The sequence below is a fragment of the Oncorhynchus mykiss genome, chromosome 2, assembly GCF_013265735.2.
Source record: "Oncorhynchus mykiss isolate Arlee chromosome 2, USDA_OmykA_1.1, whole genome shotgun sequence".
In the NCBI taxonomy this organism is placed as follows: domain Eukaryota; kingdom Metazoa; phylum Chordata; class Actinopteri; order Salmoniformes; family Salmonidae; genus Oncorhynchus; species Oncorhynchus mykiss.
Genome location: NC_048566.1, coordinates 35,239,908 through 35,267,078, shown reverse-complemented (window position 1 = coordinate 35,267,078; position 27,171 = coordinate 35,239,908). Strand labels below are relative to the sequence as shown.

The following is a 27,171-nucleotide window of genomic DNA, read 5'->3' as shown; positions in this document are numbered from 1 at the left end:
AATCAAATGACAGGCTTTGGAAAACCGGTCCACAACGACCAGGATGGTGGTGTGTCCTTCTGAGGGGGAAGATCTGTGACAAAGTCCACGGAGAGATGGGGACCAGGGTCATTGTGGAACCGGCAGCGGGTGGGGTTTGCGATTGGGAAGTTGTCTAGGTGTCTTGCTCTGTGCGCAGGTGGAGCAGGAAGAGACGTAAACCCGGACTTCCCAGGCCAAGGTGGGCCACCAGTACCAGAGAGACTGTCGATAGTCCGGGCTATACCCGAGTGCCCCGACACAGGTGATGTGTGGCCCCAGGTGAGGAGACAGTCCCGCACATCAGAGGGCAAGTAGATATGCCCCTTGGGACAGTGGGCAGGTGAGGGCTCCTGTCGCAGGGCTCGACGGATGTCCGTGTCCACATGACAGGAGCCACAATGCGGGAGAGGGGAATAACGGGTGTCACTTTCTCCCTCCGATCCTCTGTGTCATGCACCCGGGACAACGCATCGGCCTTAACGTTCTTTGATCCCAGTAGATCCCAGGAGGGTAAAGTCAAACCTGGTGAAGAATAGGGCCCACCTGGCCTGATGCGGGTTCAGCCTCGTTGCTGCTTGAATGTACTCCAAGTTCCTGTGGTTCGTCCAGACAAGGAAAGGGTGTTTAGCACCCTCCAGCCAGTGCCCCCATTTTTTCAGCGCCTTCTTGACGGCCAACAACTCACGATCGCCCACGTCGTAATTTCACTCCGCGGGAGACAGCTCCATGAGTAGATGGAGTTTAGTTGGCGATCCAGTGCGTTGGGAGAGAACAGCCCCTACTTCAACCTCGGAGGCGTCCACCTCCATGATGAAAGGCAGAGACAGGTCCAGGTTTAGAAGGCCGGCAACGCCTACCGCGTGAGCTGGACATGAGGGGGAGCCAAAGCGGAGGCTGGTGAGATGGCATGCTACTAAAAAATCAATGAGGAGATGGGAGGACTTGCAGCGGCTGATGAGAGCAGTGTGGGTGCAATGATTGAATAACATGTATGTGCAAATGTATGATGTAATGCTCGCCAGTATGTTACATAAATGTTTAATGCTTTTTGCCTGTCCCCAAATTAATATAATTGTTTCAGAGTCTGTTTTGATATTTCAACCTGCGTGTCCTGATCGCATCTGGTGTGGGTAAAACCAAATCAATTTGCGCGGTTTGGTCAGCAAGTAATGCTACAGAGTCGTTTCATAGGCGTATTGGCTCTGATTTGACCATTTTACATTTACTATAGGCCTATACAGTATGTTCGAGAAACACACGTGGATTTTGCATGGGATGAAAACAGCACATTAAATCATCGTTGCCATCACAACAACATCCACATACCTCTCCGATCCTCCCTCTCCATCCCACTGCTGCAATACACTACTCCTCCCATTCACCTCACTCCCCAACCTCTCTTAGCGCTCCCGGTCCCAAAGAGTGATATAGCCTAAATAGGCTGCAGCCTTCCGAAGACCATGTAATTTCGCGGACTCATCCGTTTTCTCCTCGGCGCTCTGGTCGCCTATTCAATAGCAAATTATGTTGAAAAATAGCCTGTTCGTAGGCCTACTGTGGATATTATTTGAAAGTGCCTAGAATGGGATTTTTCGCTTTTTATTTGTAAAATTCTGTGCCACGTTTTACTCGCCGCAGCAGATCTCTCAAACGCACGGACTTGCCTGGGAGGCAACAGTCGTCCGAAAACCTTGGAGTAGACGCAATGGAGAATATAATCTAAAGAGGAACACATGGGGAAAGAAAATAAGGAATAGGAGGGTACCGTACATAACGACAGATATTGCTCATAAGCGCAGCATATCTTTTTAAAATGTGAAGTGGCCAGAATCAGAGAAAGTCACGAATTTTATTCGGTTTTTAATGAGGCATTTTGATTAATTAATTTTGTGCTTTGTATAGTCATATCCAATAATATACCGGAATGTAGCTTTGCAGGGTATGTGTATGACCACTGCTATAATAACAAATGGTAAAACGCTAGATAGGTCAATAAGGCCTATTGTAAAGTTATTTCTACATGCCCTCTTGGCCACAATCAACCTTAATTGTTGTGTATGGAATGACCTGTTATCCTGACCAAAAGGGTTCAGTGTTACCATGCAGGAGTGTATTGGTTTGAACAAGAACAAACATGTAAGCACTAAGAAGGCCTACTGTAAGTCCTCTGGATAAGCGCATCTGCTAAATGACAAAAATGTCAAGTAAAAACCTCAATTATCATAAGTGTTGTGGAATGATGTTTATTTTTGCAAATATAACACTTTCTTATGTTGAATGGTGCATTGCATCTCTCAAACTCATTGCACAATTATCTGTCTTCCGTGAAATGCACAAATTCTATCAGACACACTAATGTTGTCTTCTACTTTCTGAGCCTAAACTCAACATGTCTTCCCGAACAATCTCACCACAAAGAATCATTGATCATATCAGCTGCTAGTCTATTTACCACGTTGCTTTTTTTTCTGTGCACACCCAGTCACATTGCCAACCAACGCGTCCAGATTATAAATAGTTGAACAAAAGCTTTAAACGAGCAGCCAGGGTTACTGAAACCGAAGGCGCAGGGCATTATTTCTTCATCATTAGTTACTGAATACGGTTGTGTGGAGACTGTGAATTCTGTAGACTATCAGCTGGACAGGCACCAGTCTGATTTAGAACGGAGGCCGGTAAAGGTAAGGAGGAGGCTGCTTATTCCTGACGCTGAAGGGGCACTGACAAGGACGCAGCCTAGAGCTGACATCCACCTCACCTGGCCACTCGTCCCACTCCCCCCCCCACACAGGGACACCCCCTAGGCCGAGCACCAGCTGAAGAGGAGGACAAAAAATGTTCTCTGACTGTGAGCTGCATCTCACCAGAAGAGGTCCTGCCTCAGATCTCCTCCCCCAGACTGGTTGAGACGCTCCGGTTGTGTTTTGATATTTTTCCCTTGAGTTTTTTTGTACTAATCCTCACTGGAGTGAGAGAGTGAAGACATTTTGAAGACCCAGAGGTTTTTGCTGTGGGAGCACCTTTACTTGGAGTAGCTGCTAATAGACGGAGACCTCCAGTCTTTCTTTGTCTTTCCCTGTCTGTGGTGTTTGTGGTGTGTGTGAGAGTGTGAGAGTGCTTGTCGGTTGGCATCGGTGAGAGCCGTCTCCCTTCCCTCCGTCAGGATGTTTGCAGTTCAGCTGCTGCTGGTCCCGCTGGCGCTGTGGGCTCTGCAAGGTGAGTGGGCATTGGGTGGTTGTCACAGCCACAGTCCAGTCTTCACTCTTTGTCTGCTCTTATAGGTGCCAATAAGCATAGGGGCCCAGTACTGTGTGCATGATCAGCTTTTGAGAGGAGAAGGGTGTGTGAATCTTTTGTTGGTTTAGCCTTAGTTACAGGGACTCTGACTGCTGTTGTTACACTGATTGTTAAATAATAGAGATACAGTATATTGAATGTCCTGTGCACTGTTTAACCAAGTGTTCCTTCCCATTAACTGCAATGAACAAGACCAGTGTGTACTTCTGTGTGTGCATGCGTGGGTGGGAGTGTTCCCTCATTTTGTCAGATTGCTCACTAAAAGCCTAAACCAGCTGCTCTTGTTTTCAGAGCGAATAACGAGATGAGATGAGGCCATGCGTTGGAGTTAAAATTGAGGACTCAGTAGCGGCAGCATGGAACAGTCTAGCACAGTGTAGATTATTACCTGTACTTATTGTTGCTTAATCGGTCACACAAGCCCACTGTGTCTACCCACTTAGCATCATGGAAAATAGAATGGACTGTGCTGTGAGGTGTACTTCACTATGGTTTGCATACATTAAATATATTACAGTATGCACAAATGCACATAATGCACTCTGAATCCATATTACATGGACAGTGCTGTGAAAAAGTATTTGCCCCCTTTCAAATGTTCTCTCCTTTTGCATATTTTTGATACTTGAATGCTATCAGATCTTCAACCTAACCTAATATTAGATAAAGGATAAAGCGAACCTGAGTGAACAAATAACACAACAATGACATATTTCATTTATTTCATAAACAAAGTTATGCAACACCCAATGCCCCTGTTTGAAAAAGTATTTGCCCCCTTACACTCAATAATAACTGGTTGTGCCACCTTTAGATGCAATGACATCAATCCAATGCTTCCTATAGTTGAAGCTGAAGCACAGCTGGGTCATGTATGAGATGAGTCCCGTACTGCAGTCCACAGTAAGAACCTCATACCAACGGTCAAGCATGGTGGTGGTAGTTTGATGGTTAGCAGATGTTAATGTGAGTGTAGTGAAATGCTTGTGCTTCTAGTTCCAACAGTGCAGTAATATCTAATCTAACAATTCCCGACAACTACCTAATACACACAAATCTAACAAGTAATCTAACAATTCCCCAACAACTAACTAATACACACAAATCTAAAGGGATGAAGGAGAATATGTACATATAAATATATGGATGAGCGATGGCCGAGCGGCATAGGTAAGGTGCAGTAGATGGTATAAAATACAGTATATACATGTGATATGAGTAATGTAAGATATGAAAACATTATTAAAATGCCATTGTTTAAAGTGACTAGTGATCCATTTATTAAAGTGTCCAGTGATTGGGTCTCAATACAGTATATACATGTGATCAGTGTCCAGTGATCGTGTCTCAATGTAGGCAGCAGCCTCTCTGAATTAGTGATTGCTGTTTAGCAGTCTGATGGCCTTGGGATAGAAGCTGTTTCTCAATCTCTTAATGAATTCTGCTCTGTATCAGAGAATCTACAGGAGAATGTCACGCCATCCACCCGTGAGCTGAAGCTGAACCACAGCTGGGTCATGCAGCAAGACAATGATCCACAACACACAATCAGGTCTACATGAAAATGGTTCAAAAGCAACACTTTTTAAGTTTTGGGATGGCCTGGTCAAAGTCCAGACCTAATCCCAATTGAGATGTTGTGGCAGGACTTGAAACGAGCAGTTCATACTTGAAAACCCACACATGTCGCTGAGTTACAGCAGCTCTCCGTGCAAGAGTGTGTCAAAATTCCTCCACAGCGATGTGAGAGACTGATCAACAACTACAGGAAGCATTTGGTTGCAGTCATTGCAGCTAAGGGTTGTCACGACCAGTTATCAAGTGTAAGGGGGCAATTACTTGTTCACAAAGGGGAATTGGGTGTTGCATAAGTTTGTTCATTAAATAAATGGAATAAATATATATTTTTTTGTTGTTATTTGTGAAGTCAGGTTCCCTTTATCTAATATTAGGTTTTGGTTGAAGATCTGATAACATTCCGTATTAAATCAGAAAGGGGGCAAATACATTTTCACGGCACTGTAGTAGCCATTACAACCTCATTAGGCAATGCAGGAGGCAAGGTATAGAAAAATGCTCTTGGAGAATAAGGTCCTGGTTTACAATGCTAATGCCCCAGTTGGTAATTTGGAGAATGTCCCCTATGGTGCAATTCATACACACCTGTACCTGTGTGGAACTGTGGAACAGAGTTATCCATCTCTCCCCAATAAAATATGTTATAAATATGCCAAAATGACCAAACTGACCCCCTATGTCATGTTTCCCAAACTGGTTCATTGTTGGACATAAACAACCATAAAATCCCAGGAAATCAGCTCCAAGTGATGTTAATTTTGGAAATCTGTTCCCACGCATAATAGACATAATGACACAATACATTATTTACCATAGCTTTCTATTGGACACAACATAATCAGAAACACAGCCAAAACAAACTGCAAATGCATCCGACCCACTTGTAGAGTCATAAGCTTTATGTAGTCATTGTGTGCTAGAAATATGGAAACATGTGATTGTATAAAAATGTAAGTATAGTTTGAAATTATTATGTTTTAGTCAAAAATAATATACACTGTATATACAAAAGTATGTGGACACCCCTTCACATTTGTGTATTCTTTGTGTATTCGGCTATTTCAGCTACACCCGTTGCTGACAGGTGTATAAAATCGAGTACACCGCCATGCAATCTCCATAGACAAACATTGTCAGTAGAATGGCCTTACTGACGAGCTCTGTGACTTTCCGTGTGGCACCGTCATAGGATGCCACCTTTCCAAAAAGTCAGTTCATCAAATTTGTACCCTGCTAGAGCTGCCCCGGTCAACTGTAAGTGGTGTTATTGTGAAGTGGAAACGTCTAGGAGCAACAATGGCTCAGCTGCGAAGTGGTAGGCCACACAAGCTCACAGAACAGGCCTGCCGAGTGCTGAAGAGTTTTATTTATTTATTTCACATTTATTTAACCAGGTAGGCCAGTTGAGAACAAGTTCTCATTTACAACTGCGACCTGGCCAAGATAAAGCAGAGCAGTGCGACAAAAACAACAACACAGAGTTAGACATAAACAAACGTACAGTCAAAAACACAATAGAAAAAAATCTATGTACGATGTGTGCAAATGTAGAAGAGTAGGGAGGTAAGGCAATAAATAGCCCATAGAGGCAAAATAATTACAATTTATCATTAACACTGCAGTGATAGATGTGCAGATGATGATGTGCAAGTAGAGATACTGAGGTGCAAAAGAGCAAGAGGATAAATAACAATATGGGGATGAGGTAGTTGGGTGTGCTATTTACAGATTGGCTGTGTACAGGTACAGTGATCGGTAAGCTGCTCTGACAGCTGATGCTTAAAGTTAGAGAAGGAGATATAGACTCCAGCTTCAGTGATTTTTGGAATTTGTTCCAGTCATTGGCAGCAAAGAACTGGAAGGAAAGGTGGCCAAATGAAGTGTTGGCTTTGGGTATGACCAGTGAAATATACCTGCTGGAGCGCGTGCTACGGGTGGGTGTTGCTATGGTGACCAGTGAGCTGAGATAAGGCGGGGCTTTACCTAGCGAAGACGTATAGATGATCTGGAGCCAGTGGGTTTGGCGATGAATATGTAGTGAGGGCCAGCCAACGAGAGCACACAGGTTGCAGTGGAGGGTAGTATATGGGGCTTTGGTGACAAAACTGATGGCACTGTGATAGACTACATCCAGTTTGCTGAGTAGAGTGTTGGAGGCTATTTTGTAAATTACATCGCGGAAGTCAATTATCGGTAGGATAGTCAGTTTTACGAGGGTATGTTTGGCAGCATGAGTGAAGGAGGCTTTGTTGCAAAATAGGAAGCAAATTCTAGATTTAATTTTGGATTGGAGATGCTTGATGTGAGTCTGGAAGGAGAGTTTACAGTCTAACCAGACACTTAGAATATGTGGACAACTACAAATACCTAAGTCAGAACCGTCCAGAGTAGTGATGCTAGTCGGGCGGGCGGGTGCAGGAAACAATTGATTGAAGAGCATGCATTTAGTTTTACTAGTTGCTGCAGGGGTTGCTGAGCTGTTGGCCGGGGTAGGGGTAGCCAGGTGGAAAGCATGGCCAGCCGTAGAAAAATGTTTATTGAAATGATCGATTATCGTAGATTTATTGGTGGTGACAGTGTTTCCTAGCCTCTGTGCAGTGGGCAGCTGGGAGGAGGTGCTTTTATTCTCCATTAACTTTACTGTGTCCCAAAACATTTTGGAACTACAGGATGCAAATTTTTGTTTGAAAAAGCTAGCCTTAGCTTTCCTAACTGACTGAGTATATTGGTTCCTGACTTCCCTGAAAAGTTGCATATCGCGGGGGCTATTCGATGCTATTGCAGAACGCCACAGGATGTTTTTGTGCTGGTCAAGGGCTGTCAAGTCTGGGGTGAACCAAGGGCTATATCTGTTCTTAGTTCTACATTTTTTGAATGGGGCATGCTTATTTAAGATAGTGAGGAAAGCACTTTTAAAGAGCAACCAGGCATCCTCTACTGACGGCATGAGGTAAATATCCTTCCAGGATACCCGGGTCAGGTCCATTAGAAAGGCCTGCTCGCTGAAGTGTTTTAGGGAGCGTTTGACAGTGATGAGGGGAGGTCGTTTGACCGCGGACCCATCACGCACGCAAGCAATGAGGCAGTGATCGCTGAGATCCTGGTTGAAGACAGTAGAAGTGTATTTAGAGGGCAAGTTGGTCAGGGTGATATCTAAGATGGTGCCCATGGTTACAGATTTAGGGTTGTACCTGCTAGGTTCCTTAATAATTTGTGTGAGATTGAGGGCATCTAGCTTAGATTGTAGGATGGCCGGGGTGTTAACTTCTTGGCGCACCAATCCCGTTAGCGAATTGCAGAGCGCCAAATTCAAATGAAATTACTAAAAATATTTAATTTTCATGAAATCACAAGTGCAATATAGCAAAACAAAGCTTAGCTTGTTGTTAATCCACCTGGCGTGTCAGATTTCAAAAAAGCTTTTCGGCGAAAGCTATCCAAGCGTTTATGTAAGGATAGCTCTCAGTAGGCAAAACATTACAAACAGCTAGCAGCAAAGTAGATTGGTCACGAAAGTCAGAAAAGCAATAAAATGAATCGCTTACCTTTGATGATCTTTGGATGTTTGCACTTACGAGACTCCCAGTTACACAATAAATGTTCCTTTTGTTCCATAAAGATTCTTTTAAAATCCAAAAACTTCCATTTGGTTGGCGCGTTATGTTCCGAAATCCAATAGTATCCGTAAAGTTTGTAGAAACATGTCAAACGTTTTTATAATCAATCCTCAGGTTTTTACAATAAATAATCAATAATATTTCAACCAGACCGTAGCTTTTTCAATTGGAGTGAGAGAGAAAATGTCTGCTCCAAGCTGCTCACACATGCAAAACTCTGCTGGCACCCAGCCAACCAATGACGAGATGTGATCTTTCTCACTCATTTTTCAGAATAAAAGCCTGAAACTATGTCTAAAGACTGTTCACACCATGCGGAAGCAATAGGAAAAGGAATCTGGTTGATATTTTCCTCAGGTTTTTGCCTGCAATATCAGTTCTGTCATACTCACAGACAATATTTTGACAGTTTTGGAAACTTTAGAGTGTTTTCTATCCTAATCTGATTTATGTGCATATTCTAGATTCTGGGCCTGAGAAATAGGCAGTTTCATTTGGGTACGTTTTTCATCCAAACATCAAAATACTGCCCCCTACACTCAAGAGGTTAAGCATATCCCAGTTTAGGTCACCTAACAGTACGAACTCTGAAGATAGATGGGGGGGAAATCAATTCACATATAGTGTCCAGGTCACAGCTGGGGGCTGAAGGGGGTCTATAACAAGCGGCAACGGTGAGAGACTTGTTTCTGGAAAGGTGGATTTTTAAAATTAGAGGCTCGAATTGTTTGGGCACAGACCTGGATAGTATGACAGAACTCTGCAGGCTATCTCTGCAGTAGATTGCAACTACTCCCCCTTTGGCAGTTCTATCTTGTCGGAAGATGTTATAGTTAGAGATGGAAATTTCAGGATTTTTCGTGGCCTTCCTAAGCCACGATTCAGACATGGCTAGTACATCAGGGTTGGTGGAGTGTGCTAAAGCAGTGAATAAAACAAACTTAGGGAGGAGCCTTCTAATGTTAACATGCATGAAACCAAGGCTTTTACGGTTACAGAAGTCAACAAATGAGAGCGCCTGGGGAATGGGAATGGTGCTGGGGGCTGCAGGGCCTGGGTTAACCTCTACATCACTATAGGAATAGAGGAGGAGTAGGTTAAGGGTACGGCTAAAGGCTATAAGAACTGGTCATCTAGTGCATTGGTAACAGAGAGTAAAAGGAGCAGATCTCTGGGCACGGAAGAATAGATTCAAGGCATAATGTACAGACAAGGGTATGGTAGGATGTGAGTATGGTAGGATGTGAGTACAGTGGAGATAAACCTAGGCATTGAGTGACGATGAGAGAGGTTTTGTCTCTAGAGGCACCAGTTAAGCCAGGTGAGGTCACCGCATGTGTGGGGGGTGGAACAAAAGGGCTATCTAAGGACTATTGGGCAGGGCTAGGGGTTCTACAGTGAAATAAGACAATAATCACTAACCGAAACAGCAATAGACAAGGCGTATTGACATTAGGGAGAGGCATGTGTAGCCGAGTGATCATAGGGTTCAATGAGTAGCAATAGAGGAGTCAGGGAGCCAATTCCGTAGTCGCTGCTACGCTAGGCGAGCTGGATGCATGGCGATTCAGACAGCTAGATGGGCATCCGGTGACGTCGCAAAGGAAGAGCCTGTTGAAACCACCTTGGACAGTTACATCAGCAGACCAGTCATGATGGATCGGCGGGGCTCCGTGTCGGCAGTAAAGGGTCCAGGCCAATTGGCAAAAGAGGTATTGTAGCCCAAGAATTGGCTGGTGGACCTCTTTGGCTAGCCGGAAGATGGGCCTAGCTCCAGGTTAGCTCCAGGCTAACTGGTGCTTGCTTCGGGACAAAGACGTTAGCCAGGAGTAGGCACTCAGATAGCAGCTAGCTAGCTGCGATGATCTGGTGTAAAGGTTCAGAGCTTGCGGTAGGAATCCGGAGATGTGGCAGGGAAAAAGCAGTCCAGTATGCTCTGGGTTGACATCGCACTGTACAGACTGGCAGGAATTGACCGGGTTGAGGCTGGCTGATGTCCGAGTTAACGGTGAGGACCGCTAGCAGTGGCTATCTGACTACTAGCTAGTAGCTAGTTAGCTGGCTAGCTTTTGAAGGGGGTTCCGGTTCTAAAGTATAAAAATAGCAGATCTGTACCACATTGGGTGAGGCGGGTTGCAGGAGAGTATATTCAGTCTGTAGATGGAAAGTGAGATTAAAATATATACGAAAAATATACGAAAAAAACAACAATATATACAAGACAAAAACACACGTCCGACTGCTACGCCATCCTGGATTATATTGTGAAGAATGTAAAATTAGTCTGTCCTCGGTTGCAACTACAGAGTTCCAAACTGCCTCTGGAAGCAATGTCAGCACAAGAACTGTTCGTCAGAAGCTTCATGAAATGGGTTTCCATGGCCGAGCAGCTGCAAACAAGATTAATATGCGCAATGCAAAGCGTTGCGTTGCTGGAGTGGTGTGAAGTTCATCGCCATTGGACTCTGGAGCAGTGGAAACGCATTCTCTGGAGTAATGAATCACGCATTTCCATCTGTCAGCCCGACAGATGAATCTGGGTTTGGCAGATGCCAGGAGAACGCTACCTGCCCCAATGCACACTGCCAACTGTAAAGTTTGGTGGATGAAGAATAATGGTCTGGGGCTGTTTTTATGGTTCGGGCTAGGCTCCTTAGTTCCAGTGGAGGGAAAACTTAACGCTACAGCATACAATAAGGTGTCCACATACTTTTGTTCATGTAGTGTATCTGTTTGGGCTTCTTGCAGTCAATTTGCAGTCTACAAATGATTTGTAATAATGTTCCGGCCCCCTGACCATTTGCTGAAGAAAAAAATTGTCACCATGCGGAATCTAGTTCATGATCCCAGCCCTATGTGAAAAACCTGCAGGTTTCTATTTGAATGGATGTACACACATTGTCTGGCTACCCAAACTTCTTGCTCCGGCCAAACGCTACTCCACGCCCACGAACGTTAGTTTCTTCTCCGCAATTAGACTGGATCTGAGTACCTCCCAGACGATTTCTAGAACGCTAACAAATTCTTACCATTCTGATTGGTCCCAGAAACCGATGGCAGCATTTGGAAAATTCGTCATTGGCTTTGTTACTCTGATTGGTTAGAGATGATCCAATCGCTGATGACTTTGTTTTGTACAACACCCTTCATTTTGACGTCACCACAAACGACTTCAGTGATAGTAGTCAGACTGAAACATGTAGTGAACATAGAGCAGCGGGACGAAGTCAGAGTCGTCAGGCAAGTATGCACACGTGGCCCTTACTATTACAGAGTGGTGGTGAAAGCACAAATCAGAGAGAATGTTTGCTGATGCATGGTCAGATCTATGAGTGTACAGTATATTCTGTAGATATGTATACAGTATATGTACCTATGTATAAGTACGTGCTGTGCGGTTTTGCTTATGCTTCCGTGTGGCATGCTTTGATTATGCTGAGACTCTGAATACATTAAAGGAAGCATTTCCTTAAATGGGGGATTTAGGGAGAGCTTATCTCCCCCAGCCATCCTCTGTCCCCCTCTAACCCTGCCCCTGTAAACGAAACAACCGCTACCACCACTCGTTGTCCCAAATGTAGGACACACAGTGTGCCCACCATGTCCCCATCTAAACCTGCCCCCGTTAGCAGTACCGCGGCCCTCACGCTACCATCTGTAGGACACACAGTTTACCCTCGCTGGCAGAACTACAGCCAAATCTCCTAAAATGATGTCAGTGCATCAAAATAATGGAGGGATGGAGAGAATGGAGAGTTTCTGCACAAAGAGAGCTGTAGAGTGATGGAGGACAATGAGACCATGCTAACAAAAAATACTTTTGGAGAAAAGGTAGAGGGAGAAAGAGCGAGAGAGAGAGAGAGAGAGAGAGAGAGGTTGGGGTGGAGGTATGAGCGTTATGCAACAGCACTTCTGCAACGGGTAAATAAAGCAGCCTGTCTGTCTGCTGGACCGGCCGGGCCAAGTGAGGGCAGCCCAAAGAGAGACAGGGTCTGGCGTGCTGTGCACATCTGTACCCATTCAGGGAGAGGAAATGAGAGAGGACAGACAATGGGTGATGATAAGGACAGACAGAATCCTCAAAGAAGCCTGGTCTTCAAATACAGTAGATGAGAGTGAGACAGGTAGATAAGAGTGAGACAGGTAGATGAGAGTTGGACAAGCAGGTGATTGAGACAAGTAGATGGTGAGACAAGAAGACCAAAATGGGCCGATCTCAGTTTTTCCCCGATATGACTAAACTGCATACTACCTGCCTCGCTTGTCCTTGCTGTTGACAAGAGTGTAAAACATAAAGACATATCAAAACTAAAGAATGGCAGCCTTGAGGAATCCTCGCTGTTAGAGTGACCATCCTCGCTGTTAGAGTGACCATCCTCGCTGTTAGAGTGACCATCCTCGCTGTTAGAGTGACCATCCTCGCTGTTAGAGTGACCATCCTCGCTGTTAGAGTGACCATCCTCGCTGTTAGAGTGACCATCCTCGCTGTTAGAGTGACCATCCTCGCTGTTAGAGTGACCATCCTCGCTGTTAGAGTGACCATCCTCGCTGTTAGAGTGACCATCCTCGTTGTTAGAGTGACCAGCACAGGCCCATAGACCCATAGCCTGTCAAATGTACGAGCAGGAATTTCTAGAGGACGAGGTCAATGTTAATGCCATACTGGAAGTGGCAAGCCTCTCCAAACTCTCAAGCACTTTGGAGATGAGATCAATTCAATAGTCCATATCTTCAATTAAGATTACCATAATTTCTTCACTTGCCCATTTCAAATAGCCCTCCCAAAGGCTTTCCTGATTGATGGGCTCAAGTTGTGTGTGCTAGCATCTTGGGAATGAGGACTGTAAATGGAAATGCAGCAGCCATTGCACTGTTTAGATCATTCAAATCCTTGTAGTTGTGATCTGGTTCAAGCTTCTCCTATGTGTTCAGAATAGCCTCAAAATGAAATATATTATTCAAAACTGTAAATTTGATGAAAGGTGTAATCTATCTGTTTAATCTAATCCACTAATCTGGACCATGACCAAATGTTCTAATTGCACACACACACACACACACACACACACACACAGTGAATGGAGTGTTTTTATAAGCTCTTTGCACGTTCTTAAGTATGTTTTACTTGACTGTAGCTAGTATAATGGCAGAAAGTTTGTACCTGTTATGTACTCACTGATAAAACAGTACTCTAAAAAACATTAAAGAAGTTTTCCATTAAATGTAAGAAAAGTATGCATAGCCTTTATTTTTGGATTGAACTAAAATATTTGTTTCGATCTAATTACAACAATAGACGAGACAAGAGAAACAACCCAAGACAAACACATGCCCAGGGTCACCTGCAGTGGTAGCCATACATTTGATAGATAAACTGACTGTTGGTCATAGATCCTCTACTCTCGCTTGGCGTTCTGTTCCTTGTCAGTCTAGACAGGCAGGCACCACTGATGCGGGGTCCTCCGTAAGAGGGGACATGTTGGCTTCTCTCCCTCCCTCTTTCCCTCTCTCTCTCTGGGTCTGCCCATGAGTCAAAGCAGTTCAGCCTCAGGTTGAAGCAGTTCACACACACAAACACCTCCACACACAAACAGCCAGTGTATTGGGCCTGGAGTCAGGGAGACCAATGAGGAGGGAGGATAGTGCTCCAAAGTGATTTCCTGATGTGTGTGTGTGTGTGTGTGTGTTCGCTCTCTTTCCCCAAACAAGTCCCCAGACCACACTTCAATGTACAGTACTATGGACACAACTCCTTCCCTGGAGATTCTAATTCAAATATTGAAAAATCGTAGGGGGTGTCAATAGGCCATTTTCAACACAGATCCAAGAATTCTTGCAACCTCAAATGCGACGCTGGTCTAGATGTGTCCAGTCCTCTGAGAAAATGAATGTGACAAACAGTACATTACACGTATTTGTTACTATGGAAAGTTTCTTTCTTGGTTAGTGTCCAGGGACATGTCGTGGATGTTTGCTATTTCCCCAGGTCGAGGGTGTGTGTGTGCATCTCCACTGTGAATGGGTGGTAACCTTGTCATGGAAACTGACGTGATCTGCTTCCCTTCTCTCTCTCTCTCTCTCTCTCTCTCTCTCTCTTTCCTTCGCTCTATAGATTCCTCTTTCATTCTCTCTATTTCTCTCTCTCCCTCCTTCACTCTACTGTTGATCAGTCTCTTTTATACTTTCTCTCTGCTTTTTCCCTCTATCTATCTCTTCTCTGGCTCAGAGAATGACCATCCATCCTCTTGCAATCCCTTCCGTTCCTAACAGTTGTCTTACCAACATCAGTCTGTAGGGACTGACAGATAGACGGCCTTTTCAGGGACTGAACTATAACTCACCATTTTGCATTGTTGCATTCAGACTGAGGGCATTCAGTAAATTGATATCAAAGGCTAATCCCCCACACTGCCTCCTCTCCTAATCTAATCTGCAGTTTCTGGAATATTAGTTGCATAAGGCGAATCTCTGCCCAACCGTCAACAGATTACGCAACGGATTTGGATATTGTGCTCTGTGTCTGTCACATTACCGGAAATGAGTTTGCAGAAGGTTGATGATAGGTCGCTGAGTCTGCACTTTGTTTGGATGAGTCTACACACTCTGCATGTTCTGTTCCTCTCGCTGTCTCTGCTATGAACAGCCGGCAGCAGCATCCACTCCTCCCCACTGTGCCTCTCTCCCCTCCTCTCTTCAAACAACGGCCTGCTACTGTTTGTGTACTCTATAATTACACTGCACTGTGTCAGTTTTCACCACTCTCCCTCTCTCTCTCCTTCCTCTGCTGTCTTGCGGCAATGGTGCATCAGCATTATCTCCTGTCTTGCGACCTCCCCCAACCCCCTTCCAACTCTCTCATTTGCTGGATGATATGTTGGTAGTGTGAAATGTGACAGTGTTGTGTCCTCATGTCTGTGTTCCTTCCGGGTCTTTTCCTTTCTGAGCAGTCAAAACCAGCCATCTCTGTCCCCTTTCTACATGTCTGTCTGCATGGGCTGTCTCCCGATCCCCCCCCACCCCCCATGTGGAAGTAGCTGATGTGATGAAACTGTTGTGATGTTAACTTTCTCTCCTCCTCCCCCTCTCTCTGCAGTGAATCAGCAAGCATTACGCCTGTCCCCTCCTCTGCCTCTCCTGGAAACGGCTGTGTTAACTCTCTCTCTCTTTCCTCCCTTCCTTCCCTCCCTCTGTTTCTTCCCTCCCTCCCTCTGTTTCTTCCTCTTTCTCTGCAGTATTCTCTCTCTCTCTGTCTTCATCTGTATAAGTATTCAGTGTTGCAATATTTCTATCAGAGAGTTCTCACATTGGTGCATATCAGGTAGTATATTATGAATGGTGACTATGAAATTCAACCAAACTATGTATTGGTTTATTTTCAAGTCACTTTCCATCTGACCACTAGTGCAATGTGTATCCTGTCCCCTTCATCTCATTACGGTTGAACAAAAAAGCATCGCCAGAGGTCAAAGCTGAAAATAGCACGAGATCATTGGTTGAGAGCGATGCAGGTTCAGATGCCTTTGTGGAAACTGCAGGGTGCAGTGTGAGAAAGAAACACTTGCAGTTACAGGTGTGTTGCTCTCGGCCGATGTACAGTATGTGACATGATGGCATATATAGACTTATGCGTCTATATATGCAAATAGCTTACTTATATATACCTCGCAGGCAGGCTGCAAGGAGACTAGCGTCGCTCACTGCAATCTGTTTATTTCCCCTCAATTTCTATATCCAGGTCACCCTTAGCCATTGTAGCTTTTTTAGCTAATTCGTCAATCGACTTTATGAATCTGAAAAAAACAACACAATCGACCAAAACGACAACAAAACGTATATCGGAATTATGAGTGGAAATAAAAAAAGAAAATAAGACAAGCATGCTATGAGCGATAGGAGCAAGCACGCAAAACAAAAACTCTGAATTATGTCATTTCCATATCATTGTCATATTATCTGCCAATTCAATTGACAAGCATTAGGAGACAGTTTGCCTGCAATGTATTGAGACAATATCACTAGAGCGTTGGCCTTGTGTCAGCCTGTTCTCAAGCCATCGATCAATGAACAAGGGTCAACACCCATTATGGCTCTCAGGCCTACTTCAGATTTACTCGTACACTGCACTCCATTTTTAGTGAACGTGGCTATATTGACCAACCGTTTATAGTGATCAAATTATCGTGCTGCACGGATGTGACCACTGTAAAAGAGGTGTGCACTCCCACTGGGCACAGACGTCAATTCAACGTCTATTCCACGTTGGGTCAAAATCATTTCATTGAAATGACGTGGAAACAACGTTGATTCACCCAGTGGGCCGTGAAGACAAATATCCATGGCTAGCACCAAATATCCATGGCCAACTGTATGTTTGTTGTACTTGTGTTGTACAGATATGTTGTACATATCTCTCCTCAGCGTCTCTATGCCATGGAGCGTGTGTGGAGGTGGACTCTGACACTGACGCAGTGGTCAATGAAGGCTTTAAGCTGGGCTGTATTTCCTGTAAGATGAGGGGCGAGGTGCCCGCCGAGGCCACTGTTGAATGGTCCTTCATGCCCAAAGGAGAGAGCGAGTTCACAAAAGTGAGTAGACACGGATCTTCGGGCCCATAGGGACAGTAGCGGGTTATATCCCAATTATCTCTCCTCGCAAAATGTGCACCTGTTCACTTTCCTTCACTGATTTGATAGGAAATGACTGGTAGAAGAAATATGGTACTCCCACTAGCCCATGACTGCACCAATCCAGTGATTTTAGATCTGTGGGAAGTAGTGAATGAGTGCACACTTCAGGAGAAAATAGATATTGTTGAGACACACCTTAGATTCTCCACACTTTGCCTCTATTGGTTGACCTAACTAACTATAGCTTGACTAGTCATTATGTATTGCTTGACCTAACTAACTATAGCTAGGCTACTCATGATGTATTGCTTGACCTAGCTAACTATAGCTAGGCTACTCATGATGTATTGCTTGACCTAACTAACTATAGCTAGGCTACTCATGATGTATTGCTTGATCTAGCTAACTATAGCTAGGCTACTCATGATGTATTGCTTGACCTAACTAACTATAGCTAGGCTACTCATGATGTATTGCTTGACCTAACTAACTATAGCTAGGCTACTCATGATGTATTGCTTGACCTAACTAACTATAGCTAGGCTACTCATGATGTATTGCTTGTTTGTTTTTTGCTTTTGAAGCGCTTTGATTTTTATGAAAACCGCTATAGAAATGTAATAAATTATTTTTATCATTCAACTTTGCACTTGCGCACTCACCGACATGGATTTTAAAGGATTGGATTGGTGTTAACATTGGCTAGAGGGAGTTTCCACCGCTGTTAAATCCATGACAGGGAGTGTGCAAGTGCACAATAAGTGATCCCTCCCAGCAGAGTTTAAAAAGTGTCCCCATTCATTCTGTGGGGATCGACCCCATGAGGGGTCAATGAGGTAGCCAAGCAGGTTGACTTGTCTGTTGTATCAGCAACAAAGGCAGGTCTTTTAGTTTCAATTTGGATTGTGAAACGAGGTGTCATAAGCAATTCATGAATGGGAGAGCCCCACTGAACACAATGACTACCAAGTCAATACACCAAGGGGTGCTGCACAATGGAGACACATCAAGATAGATCATTTTAACTTATTCAGTAAAAAGACTAAACACATCAATCAAAACAAGCATGTATACATTCAGTAGGCAATTTCTATGTCAGCAGAACAAGTAGTCTTTTCTCCAGTGAAATGGGCGCTATCATGTATCATGAAAGAGCATCACAGCCATGTAAATCATGCAATGCTGTCAATAAGAGATTGTTTTAAATATGCACACTGGTCTAAAAAGGATTCACCCCTTAACATCCAAACTTTTGTTTCACAGTTTCCAAATATTGCAGTGTCAAACCAGGCAACTGGCTGCGGCCACTCCTAGCAGGAGCCCTTGTTGAGGCTGCATTAGTCAGAGCCTGCCTCCACCACTTCCTGATGGGATCTCTCTCCTCATGTATGCGTTTATGTGCTGGAGCGATTTAACGGCTAATGGCCGCCCTGTATTGATGTTGGAACACACTCCTTCCTTGTAGGGAAACGTGTGTATGTTTACATCTGACACCGAGGAAAACTAAAACCATCTCTTATTGATAGCAATAATTGTTATACACATGCATGATGTTATAGACATGCATGCTGTATCAGGAAAAACACTGCAAATTATACTTAAATTGATGCAAAAGTACTTGGATTTTTTTTTTACTCCATTCATTTTCCCTGACACCCAAATGTACTCGTTACATTTTGAATGCTTAGCAGGACAGGAAAATGGTCCAATTCACACACACTTATCAAGAGAACATTCCTGGGCATCCCTAATGCCTCTGATCTGGTGGACTCACGAAACACATTGCTTTAATATAAGGAATTATTATTATAATTTAAATTATTATTATAATTATTATTATATTTATAGCAATTACATTGACTCTTGATAAAGTATATTTAAAAGCAAATACTTTGAGACTTTCACTCAAGTAGGATTTTAATGGGTAACATTCACTTGAGTTATTTTCTCTTAATGTATCTTTACTTTTACTCAAGTATGACAATTGGGTACTTTTTCCACCACTGCTTATACTGTAATAACCAAACTGCTTTAGAAATCACTTCACCCTTTTTTAAAATCACTCCATAATCAAATCATAACAGAACCAAAGTGCCTGATTGAGCACTTAGTCAAGAGATATGAGCCCTTGTTGATGCAGAACATTGGTGCTTTGACAAAAGTGCTGCACAGATTTCATCCAGTAATGTAAAAATTATAATATCCTAATATGATCTGCCCAGGATGAGTGTGTTGGCTCACCAAACTCATATAGCCAGAATAAAAACTAAGTAATCTTGTCCAAGCCAGAATAGCAGGATCCTATCTCCTGTTTCTGTAGCGTGAGGCAGCTTGATGTACAAGTACACCCCTGGACAGGATGTTAGTCTATCGCAAGGCCTTTCCCCAATACATCTCCTTAATGTTTTAACAGTCTTTGGTATGAGACAACCAAGGTTCAAACGGCCTACCTTCCAATCTCAGGGCATACGCTCTAACCACAAGGCCAATCCTAACTGATATGCTCCAGTTAACAGCATATTAGTTTGCAAGCTCGTATGTCTCACTTTCCCCCATTGTGTTTTCCAATAGATCTACAGCTACGAGGACCTAATGAGCGACATTCCGGACGAGCGCTTCTACGAGCGTCTGGACTGGAACGGCAGCAAGAAGACCAAGGACCTGCAGGACGGCTCCATCTACATCCTGAACGTGACGTGGAACGACACGGGCACCTACCGCTGCATCTTCAACCGCACCCTCACCTTCACCTCCTACGAGTTCCACACCAACGCCACCAAGATCGTCCAGCTCAACGTGGTGCCAAGACGTAAGGCTTTGGCTTTAAGGTTCACAGGCTTAAGCTTAGGTCTAGACACAAACGAACACATGCAAACGAACACACACACACAAACAGTATAGTAGAAACGCACCCTCCTCTTGGGATAGGGGAGAGGGAGAGAGGAGGGGAGGGTGGAAGAGAGGGAAATAGTACACTAAGATCACCCTCGTGAAAGTAGTGCCATGACATAGGCTTACTTACACCCTGCATGGGGAGGGGGAAGAGATGGAGGGGAGAGAGGGTGCTGGGGAAGGGGGTGGGGTGGGGTAGAGGGAGGGAGGGAGGGAGGGAAGGAAGGAAGGAAGGTTAGAAGAGAGGATGAGAGAGGACAAACACTCGATGTCCATGCCTGAATTGACAAAAATTGCAGTATTGTCAGAGCGGATGATGGGTTATGCATGGGTTATATGATTTTGATTTAGGGTCAGGGTTCGATAGCCCATGGTAGATTGGACCACGTTTCAAAATGGAAGCATTGATATCAAAATCAAGGACACATGACAGAGGGACGAACAGGAAACAGTCCTACAGCTCATTATCTATACAGCTGTTGATGGATGGTTAGTAGTAGTAGCCCTGTCACAGAAGCGGTCACAGCTGTCATTAACGCTCATATCTCCCAATCCAAAGGCTCAGCCACAGCCACGCCAATGATTGTCCAACACATCACTGTCAATGACAGCTGGCCATTAAGTAGATACTGTATCAAGAAAGACAGACAGTAGACATGTACATACAGAGACAGATACAGTGCCTTCAGAATGTTTTCACACCCTTTGAATTTTTCCAAAATGTTTTTGTCACTGGCCTACACACAATACCCCATAATGTGAAAATGGAATCATGTTTTAAAAAATGTCTACAAATGAATTAAAAATGAAAGCTGAAATGTATTGAGTCAATAAGTATTCAACCCCTTTTCTATGGCAAGCCTAAATAAGTTCAGTAAACATTTGCTTAGCAAGTCACATAATACGTTTCATGGACTCACTCTGTGTGCAAGAATAGTGTTTAGCATGATTTTTGAATAACTACCACATCTCTGTACGCCACACATACAGATAATTGTAAGGTCCCTCGGTCAAGCAGTGAATTTCACACACAGATTCAACCACAGAGACTAGGGTGGTTTTCCAATGCCTCGCAAAGAAGGGCACCTATTAAACTAAAAAAAGCAGACATTGAATATCCCTTTGAGCATGGTGAAGCTATTAATTACACCTTGGATGGTGTATCAATGCACCCAGTCACTACACAGATACAGGTGTCCTTAATAACATAGTTTCCAGAGAGGAAGGAACCCACTCAGGGATTTCACCATGAGGCCAATGGTGACTTTAAAACAGTTAGTTAAAGGCTGTGATAGGAGAAAACTGAGAATGGATCAACAACATTGTAGTTACTCCACAATACTAACCTAAATGTCAGAGTGAAAAGAAGGAAGCCTGTACAGAATAAAACACATGCATCCTGTTTGCAACAAGGCACTAAAGTAAAACTGCAAAATAAATGTGGCAAAGGAATGAACTCAATGTCCTGAATACAAAGTGTTATGTTTGGGGCAAATCCAACACAACACATCACTGAGTACCACTCTTCATATTTTCAAGCATGGTGGTGGCTGCATCATGTTATGGGTATGATTATTCTCGGCAAGGACTAGGAATTTTTTTTTTAGGATAAATAGAAACGTAATAGAGCTCAGCACAGGCAAAATCCTGGAGGAAACCCTGGTTCAATCTGCTTTCCAACAGAATTCCCTATTCAGCAATAACCTAATACACAAGGCCAAATATAGTTACTTACCAAGACGTCATTGAATATTCCTGTGTGGCTTAGTTTCATTTTTGACTTAAATCGGCTTTAAAATCTATGGCAAGACTTGAAAATGGCTGTCTAGCAATGCTCAACAACCAACTTGACAGCTTGAAGAATTTGACAAATAATGGGAAATTGTAGAATCCAGGTGTGCAAAGCTTTTAGAGACTTACCCAGAAAGACTGTAATGTAGCTGTAATGAGGTGATTCTAACATGATTCTAAAGGTGATTCTAACGTGTATTGACTCAGTGGTGTGAATACTTCTGTAAATGAGATATTTCTGTATTTCATTTTCAATAAATTTGCTAACATTTCTAAAAACAAGATTTCACTTTGTCATTATGGTGTATTGTGTCGACGGGCAATACATTTGTTTTTATCCCATTTTGAATTCAGGCTGTAACAAAACTAAATGTGGAATAAGTCAGGGAGTATGAAAACTTTCTGAAGCACTGTACATACATACATACATACATACATACATACATAACCATTCAAAAGTTTGGGGTCACTTAGAAATTCTTGTTTCCCATGAAAACAGACATGAAATGATTTGCAAAATGAATAGGAAATATAGTCAAGACGTTGACAAGGTTATAAATAATGGTTTTTAAATGAAATAATAATTGTGTCCTTCAAACTTTTCTTTCGTCAAAGAATCCTTCATTTGCAGCAATTACAGCCTTGCAGACCTTTGGCATTCTAGTTGTCAATTTGTTGAGGTAATCTGAAGAGATTTCACCCCATGCTTCCTGAAGCACCTCCCACAAATTGGATTGGCTTGATGGGCACTTCTTACGTACCATACGGTCATGCTGCTCCCACAACAGCTCAATTGGTTGAGATCCGATGACTGTGCTGGCCACTCCAATACAGACAGAATACCAGCTGACTGCTTCTTCCCTAAACAGTTCTTGCATAGTTGGAGCTGTGCTTTGCTCCAATTAATCACCATCCACAAGGTATGGCATGGCATTGCAAAATGGAGTGATAGCCTTCCTTCTTCAAGATCCCTTTTACCCTGTACAAATTGCCCACTTTACCACCACCAAAGCACCCCCAGACCATCATATTGCCTCCACCACGCTTGACAGATGGCGTGTTTCTCAAACTAGACACTCTAATGTACTTGTCCTCTTGCTCAGTTGTGCACCGGGGCCTCCCACTCCTCTTTCTATTCTGGTTAGGGCCAGTTTGTGCTGTTCTGTGAAGGAAGTAGTACACAAGATTTTCAGTTTCTTGTCAATTTCTCGCATGGAACAGCCTTCATTCCTCAGAACAAGAATAGACTGACGAGTTTCAGAAGAAAGGTCTTTGTTTTTGGCCATTTTGAGCCTGTAATCGAACCCACAAATGCTGATGCTCCAGATAATCAACTAGTCTAAAGGCCAGTTTTATTGCTTCTTTAATTCAGCACAACAGTTTTCAGCTGTGCTAACATAATTGCAAAAGGTTTTTCTAATCATCAATTAGCCTTTTAAAACGATAAACTTGGATTAGCTAACACAACGTGCCATTGGAACACAGGAGTGATGGTTGCTGATAATGGGCCCCTGTACGCCTATGTAGATATTCCATTAAAAATCAGCCGTTTCCAGCTACAAAAATCGCTGAAGCTGTAGACTTATATTTCTCTTACCAACTTTAAACATCAGCTATCTGAGCAGCTAACCGATTGCCGATTGCTATAGCCCATCTGTAAATAGCCCATCCAATCTACCTACCTCATCCCCATATTGTTTTTATTTGCTTTTCTGCTCTTTTGCAGACCAGTATTTCTACTTGCACATCACCATCTGCTCATCTATCACTCCAGTGTTCATTTGCTAAATTGTAATTACTTTGCTACTATGGCCTATTTATTGCCTTAACTCCTCACGCCATTTGCACACACTGTATATAGACTTTCTTTTTTCTATGTGTTACTGACTGTACGCTTGTTTATTCCATGTGTAACTCTGTGTTGTTGTTGTTTATGTGCTTTACTTTATCTTGGCCAGATCGCAGTTGTTCTCAATTAGCTAACCAGGTTAAATAAAATGTAATTTTTTTTACAACATTAGCAATGTCTACACTGTATTTCTGATCAATTTGATGTTATTTTAATGGACAAAAAAAAAAGCTTTTCTTTCAAAAACAAGGACATTTCTAAGTGACCCCAAACTTTGAACGGTAGTGTACATACATACATAGAGACCTACTGTACTGCTTTAATGGACCTGCATTTGGATGAATGATTTTTCTCCTAAAGAGAGGAGAGGTCAAAGACTTCCAAGAGCTAAATAGCTTTCATAATCCTAAGTAATATTTTAAAGGCTTCCACAAAAGGTTGATACAGTGTCTCTAGAATGTTGGGTTTGGCAGCAAGCTTAGTCAGCTCACTTACTACTTGAGGTCATTCCACCAGTTTAACTTGAGATTAATGTTGACCTTGAAAAACTGGGCCATTCACAGTGAAACACTGAACCCTTGTGGATGTCTGGGGATAATTGTACCATCATGTTTTCCAGGAGGCATCAGACATTCAGAAGCCTGTACATTTTCTTTGAAATAGCTTCTAACTAATGAATAATTCATTAAGCCCAAGGCGGACTCTTTCTTAACCCGTCCTCTCATTCTCTAGTGACCAGGGGGATAGCGTCCATCTTGTCTGAGGTGATGATGTATGTCACCATCATTGGGCTGCAGGTATGGCTGGTGGTAGAGATGATTTACTGCTACAGGAAGATATCAGCACAAGGCGAGGAAGCATTGAGAGAGAGCGCGTGAGTAGACACAAACACACAGCTCCAATTCATCGCAGACACCTTCGCCCAAGAGCACACACTTTTTCCTCTGAAAATACTATTTTCTTGCCATGTAATTTCCTAGCTAAAACTGCTACTTTCTAACGGCCCCCCTCTCTTACTCCTCACCTTCTCTCTCTCGGTCTCTGTCTCTCAGGGCGGAGTACTTAGCTATAGCTTCGGAGAGTAAAGAGAACTGTGCAATGGTGGCAGTGACAGAATAACACTGGTAGGTTTCCCCTACTAATAATCCATAACTGGACTCTTGGCCGTTTGTTGTCTGTTCTTTCCTTTACTCCTATTCTGTCACTGATGGAGAACTCATATCAGCACCCAGAACCAAATCACCTACATTTGAATTTTAAAAGGGATTGTTCAGGATTTTATAACTTGATATTAGATGGTTTCTTCCCCGAAAATAAATCCAGGAGAAACTTCACCTTTAAGGCAGTCACAAGAGACTAGTGGACTCTTGGCATCTCCATGTTTTCTTACAAGTTTTCTTCATTTCAGGTTAAAGAATGGCTCCAAACGACGAATAGCTCTCGATAGCCCTTCGACACTTCACCCCTTCTTCCAGACTTCCATTATGACACCATCTCATTACCCCATCCAGGAGGAGCAGCCAAGAGGCTTGTCCAGAGAACAGATGGATGAGAAGTGAAACAGCCAATGAAAAATGACTTGTGTTGAAAAGCAAATATACAGCACGAGTGTACTATCTAGCAGTACTATAATATCAAGGAGAGTTGTAAATACAGTACGTGTGCTTAATTATGCAATCCAAAATCCTCATTGTAATACTGATACATTATAATAAGTTAGTTCACACATAGCATTGTACATTAAGTAGAGCTGCATGTTTACTGATACATCATAACTAATGGCGTTAATGTTTCTTAAAGGGTCATTGTCAGGATTCTAAAGTGTGCTTGTATGAGAGCAATTAGAGGTCAGAACTCAACTGTGATCTTGCCCAATGGCTTTAGTAGCCTGTCTTGATCAGACCTTCCATGGCTATTTATGTGCAGGTCCAGACTAGCCTAGCGGTATATTCAAAAACATTCCAAGAAAACTTGAGGTTATGCATTCAGGTGAATGAAATGAGTACCCTGAGGAGTAGTAGCCTAACACGGTTGACTAGCTGGGAGTAATGGATTGTACACACCCAGAGCAACTATTTCTGGTTTGACAGCATTTGTCTACCTGTTAAAAAGGTTAATGCTTTATTTGCTAGATTTTCCTTATCATATTTACAACAACCAAGGGCTTGTGATATTAGCTACCATTTTCCTGCCGTGGGAAACTACCATAATTTGTCCAGTGTGCCTGTGAGCAGGTATGTCTGACTGGTCAAAGACCAATCCCTAAGGAGCAGAATACAGTTAGCTGCTATTGAAAAAAAAATACTGGACATCCCTGTCATTCCTGTTTGGCAGTCAATTCTGTATTATACCTCTAGGGGCAGCATAACACTGCCTAATGTGGACTGCAATCTTGCACACATACTTTCTTATACAATTTCATTGGGATCTGGGTTTAACTACTAAGGGGTCTGGGTTTTCTACCTTTGAAGTACGGAAAAGTGAAAGAATAATAGGATTGTTATGGCATGATAACTGCCACACGTGAACAAATTGTAATTAATGTTCAAGATTCGGAATGATTCAAAATTCCCTTTAAAAAACCTTGAAGCTGGTTTGGTCAGATTAGAGATTCTAGTCACCTTTCACAGAACTTCTACATTGAATAGCGGAATATATGTTGGAAAAAAAACAACAGGGAATAATCGACTTCTGCTGTAATTCACTGAAGAAGAGAGAGAGAGAAAGAGAGATCCAGCACACACTACTGTGGAAATGTTGCTTGCCAAAACAGTCAGCTTTATACCTTAATATAATTGTCATGTGAGAATGGAGTAGGCTTTATGTCTGGTTTATTAAATCAAAACAATTTCTACCTTGTCAGATTTCTATATTTGGGAAAATGTTTGTGGGAATTTTTCAGGTCTCTGACAAGACCCTCTTTCACACGCACACAAACAAACAGACAGACAAAGACAGAGAGACAGAGTGTAATAATACAATCTGAAGAGCATAGAGGCAACTGAAGTGTGGGACAGAAATGGCCTGTTGTTCTGGCATGCAGTCACATGTTGTTTGGCTGTCACTGAGCTGTGGCTAACCTCATGATAGAGTACCTGACTGGAAACTGGTGATGTGACATTTCCAGGGAACTGACAGGCTCACTGGGAGTCAGGAGTCAGGAGTCAGGAGGATCAGATAGCAGATAATGTAGTCTGTTGACCGTGGCGTTGACCATGACCGACTTTGGCGAGTGTCAAACACAAACTTTCCCTTATGACCTTTTAAAACCACTCGTATTAAATATTTAATTGACAATTTCAAAATGTACTTTAACATAAGGTACAAGGTGCCTGAGGGTGGCCTTTACAGTTAAGGGCTCTATTCTCTGCACATATACCTTCCCCCCCCACCATTCGAGCTTTGACTCGACTGATAGCTACGTTGACGGGAGAAAATGTACTTTCTATACCTGTGATGTGGTTGTCCCACCTAGCTATCTTAAGATGAATGTACAAAC

General features: G+C 43.1%; 1 protein-coding gene across 1 annotated transcript; it reads left to right on the top strand.

The window, feature by feature from the left end:
* Window positions 1-1,430: 1,430 nt before the first annotated feature.
* Window positions 1,431-26,531, top strand: LOC110488446 (sodium channel subunit beta-1). The gene is made up of 6 exons (XM_021560672.2): window positions 1,431-3,237; window positions 16,932-17,098; window positions 19,712-19,949; window positions 24,405-24,546; window positions 24,725-24,796; window positions 25,081-26,531. Exons 1-5 carry the CDS (start codon window positions 3,186-3,188, stop codon window positions 24,789-24,791), a joined length of 666 nt encoding a protein of 221 aa, XP_021416347.1. The 5' UTR covers window positions 1,431-3,185; the 3' UTR covers window positions 24,792-24,796; window positions 25,081-26,531.
* Window positions 26,532-27,171: the final 640 nt, after the last annotated feature.

Coding starts and splice junctions, on each gene's coding strand:
- LOC110488446 (XM_021560672.2), top strand. CDS start 3,186: ATGTTTGCAGTTCAGCTGCTGCTGGTCCCGCTGGCGCTGTGGGCTCTG. Junction 3,238..16,931: donor GGCGCTGTGGGCTCTGCAAG/GTGAGTGGGCAT, acceptor ATCTCTCCTCAG/CGTCTCTATGCCATGGAGCG. Junction 24,547..24,724: donor GAAGCATTGAGAGAGAGCGC/GTGAGTAGACAC, acceptor TCTGTCTCTCAG/GGCGGAGTACTTAGCTATAG.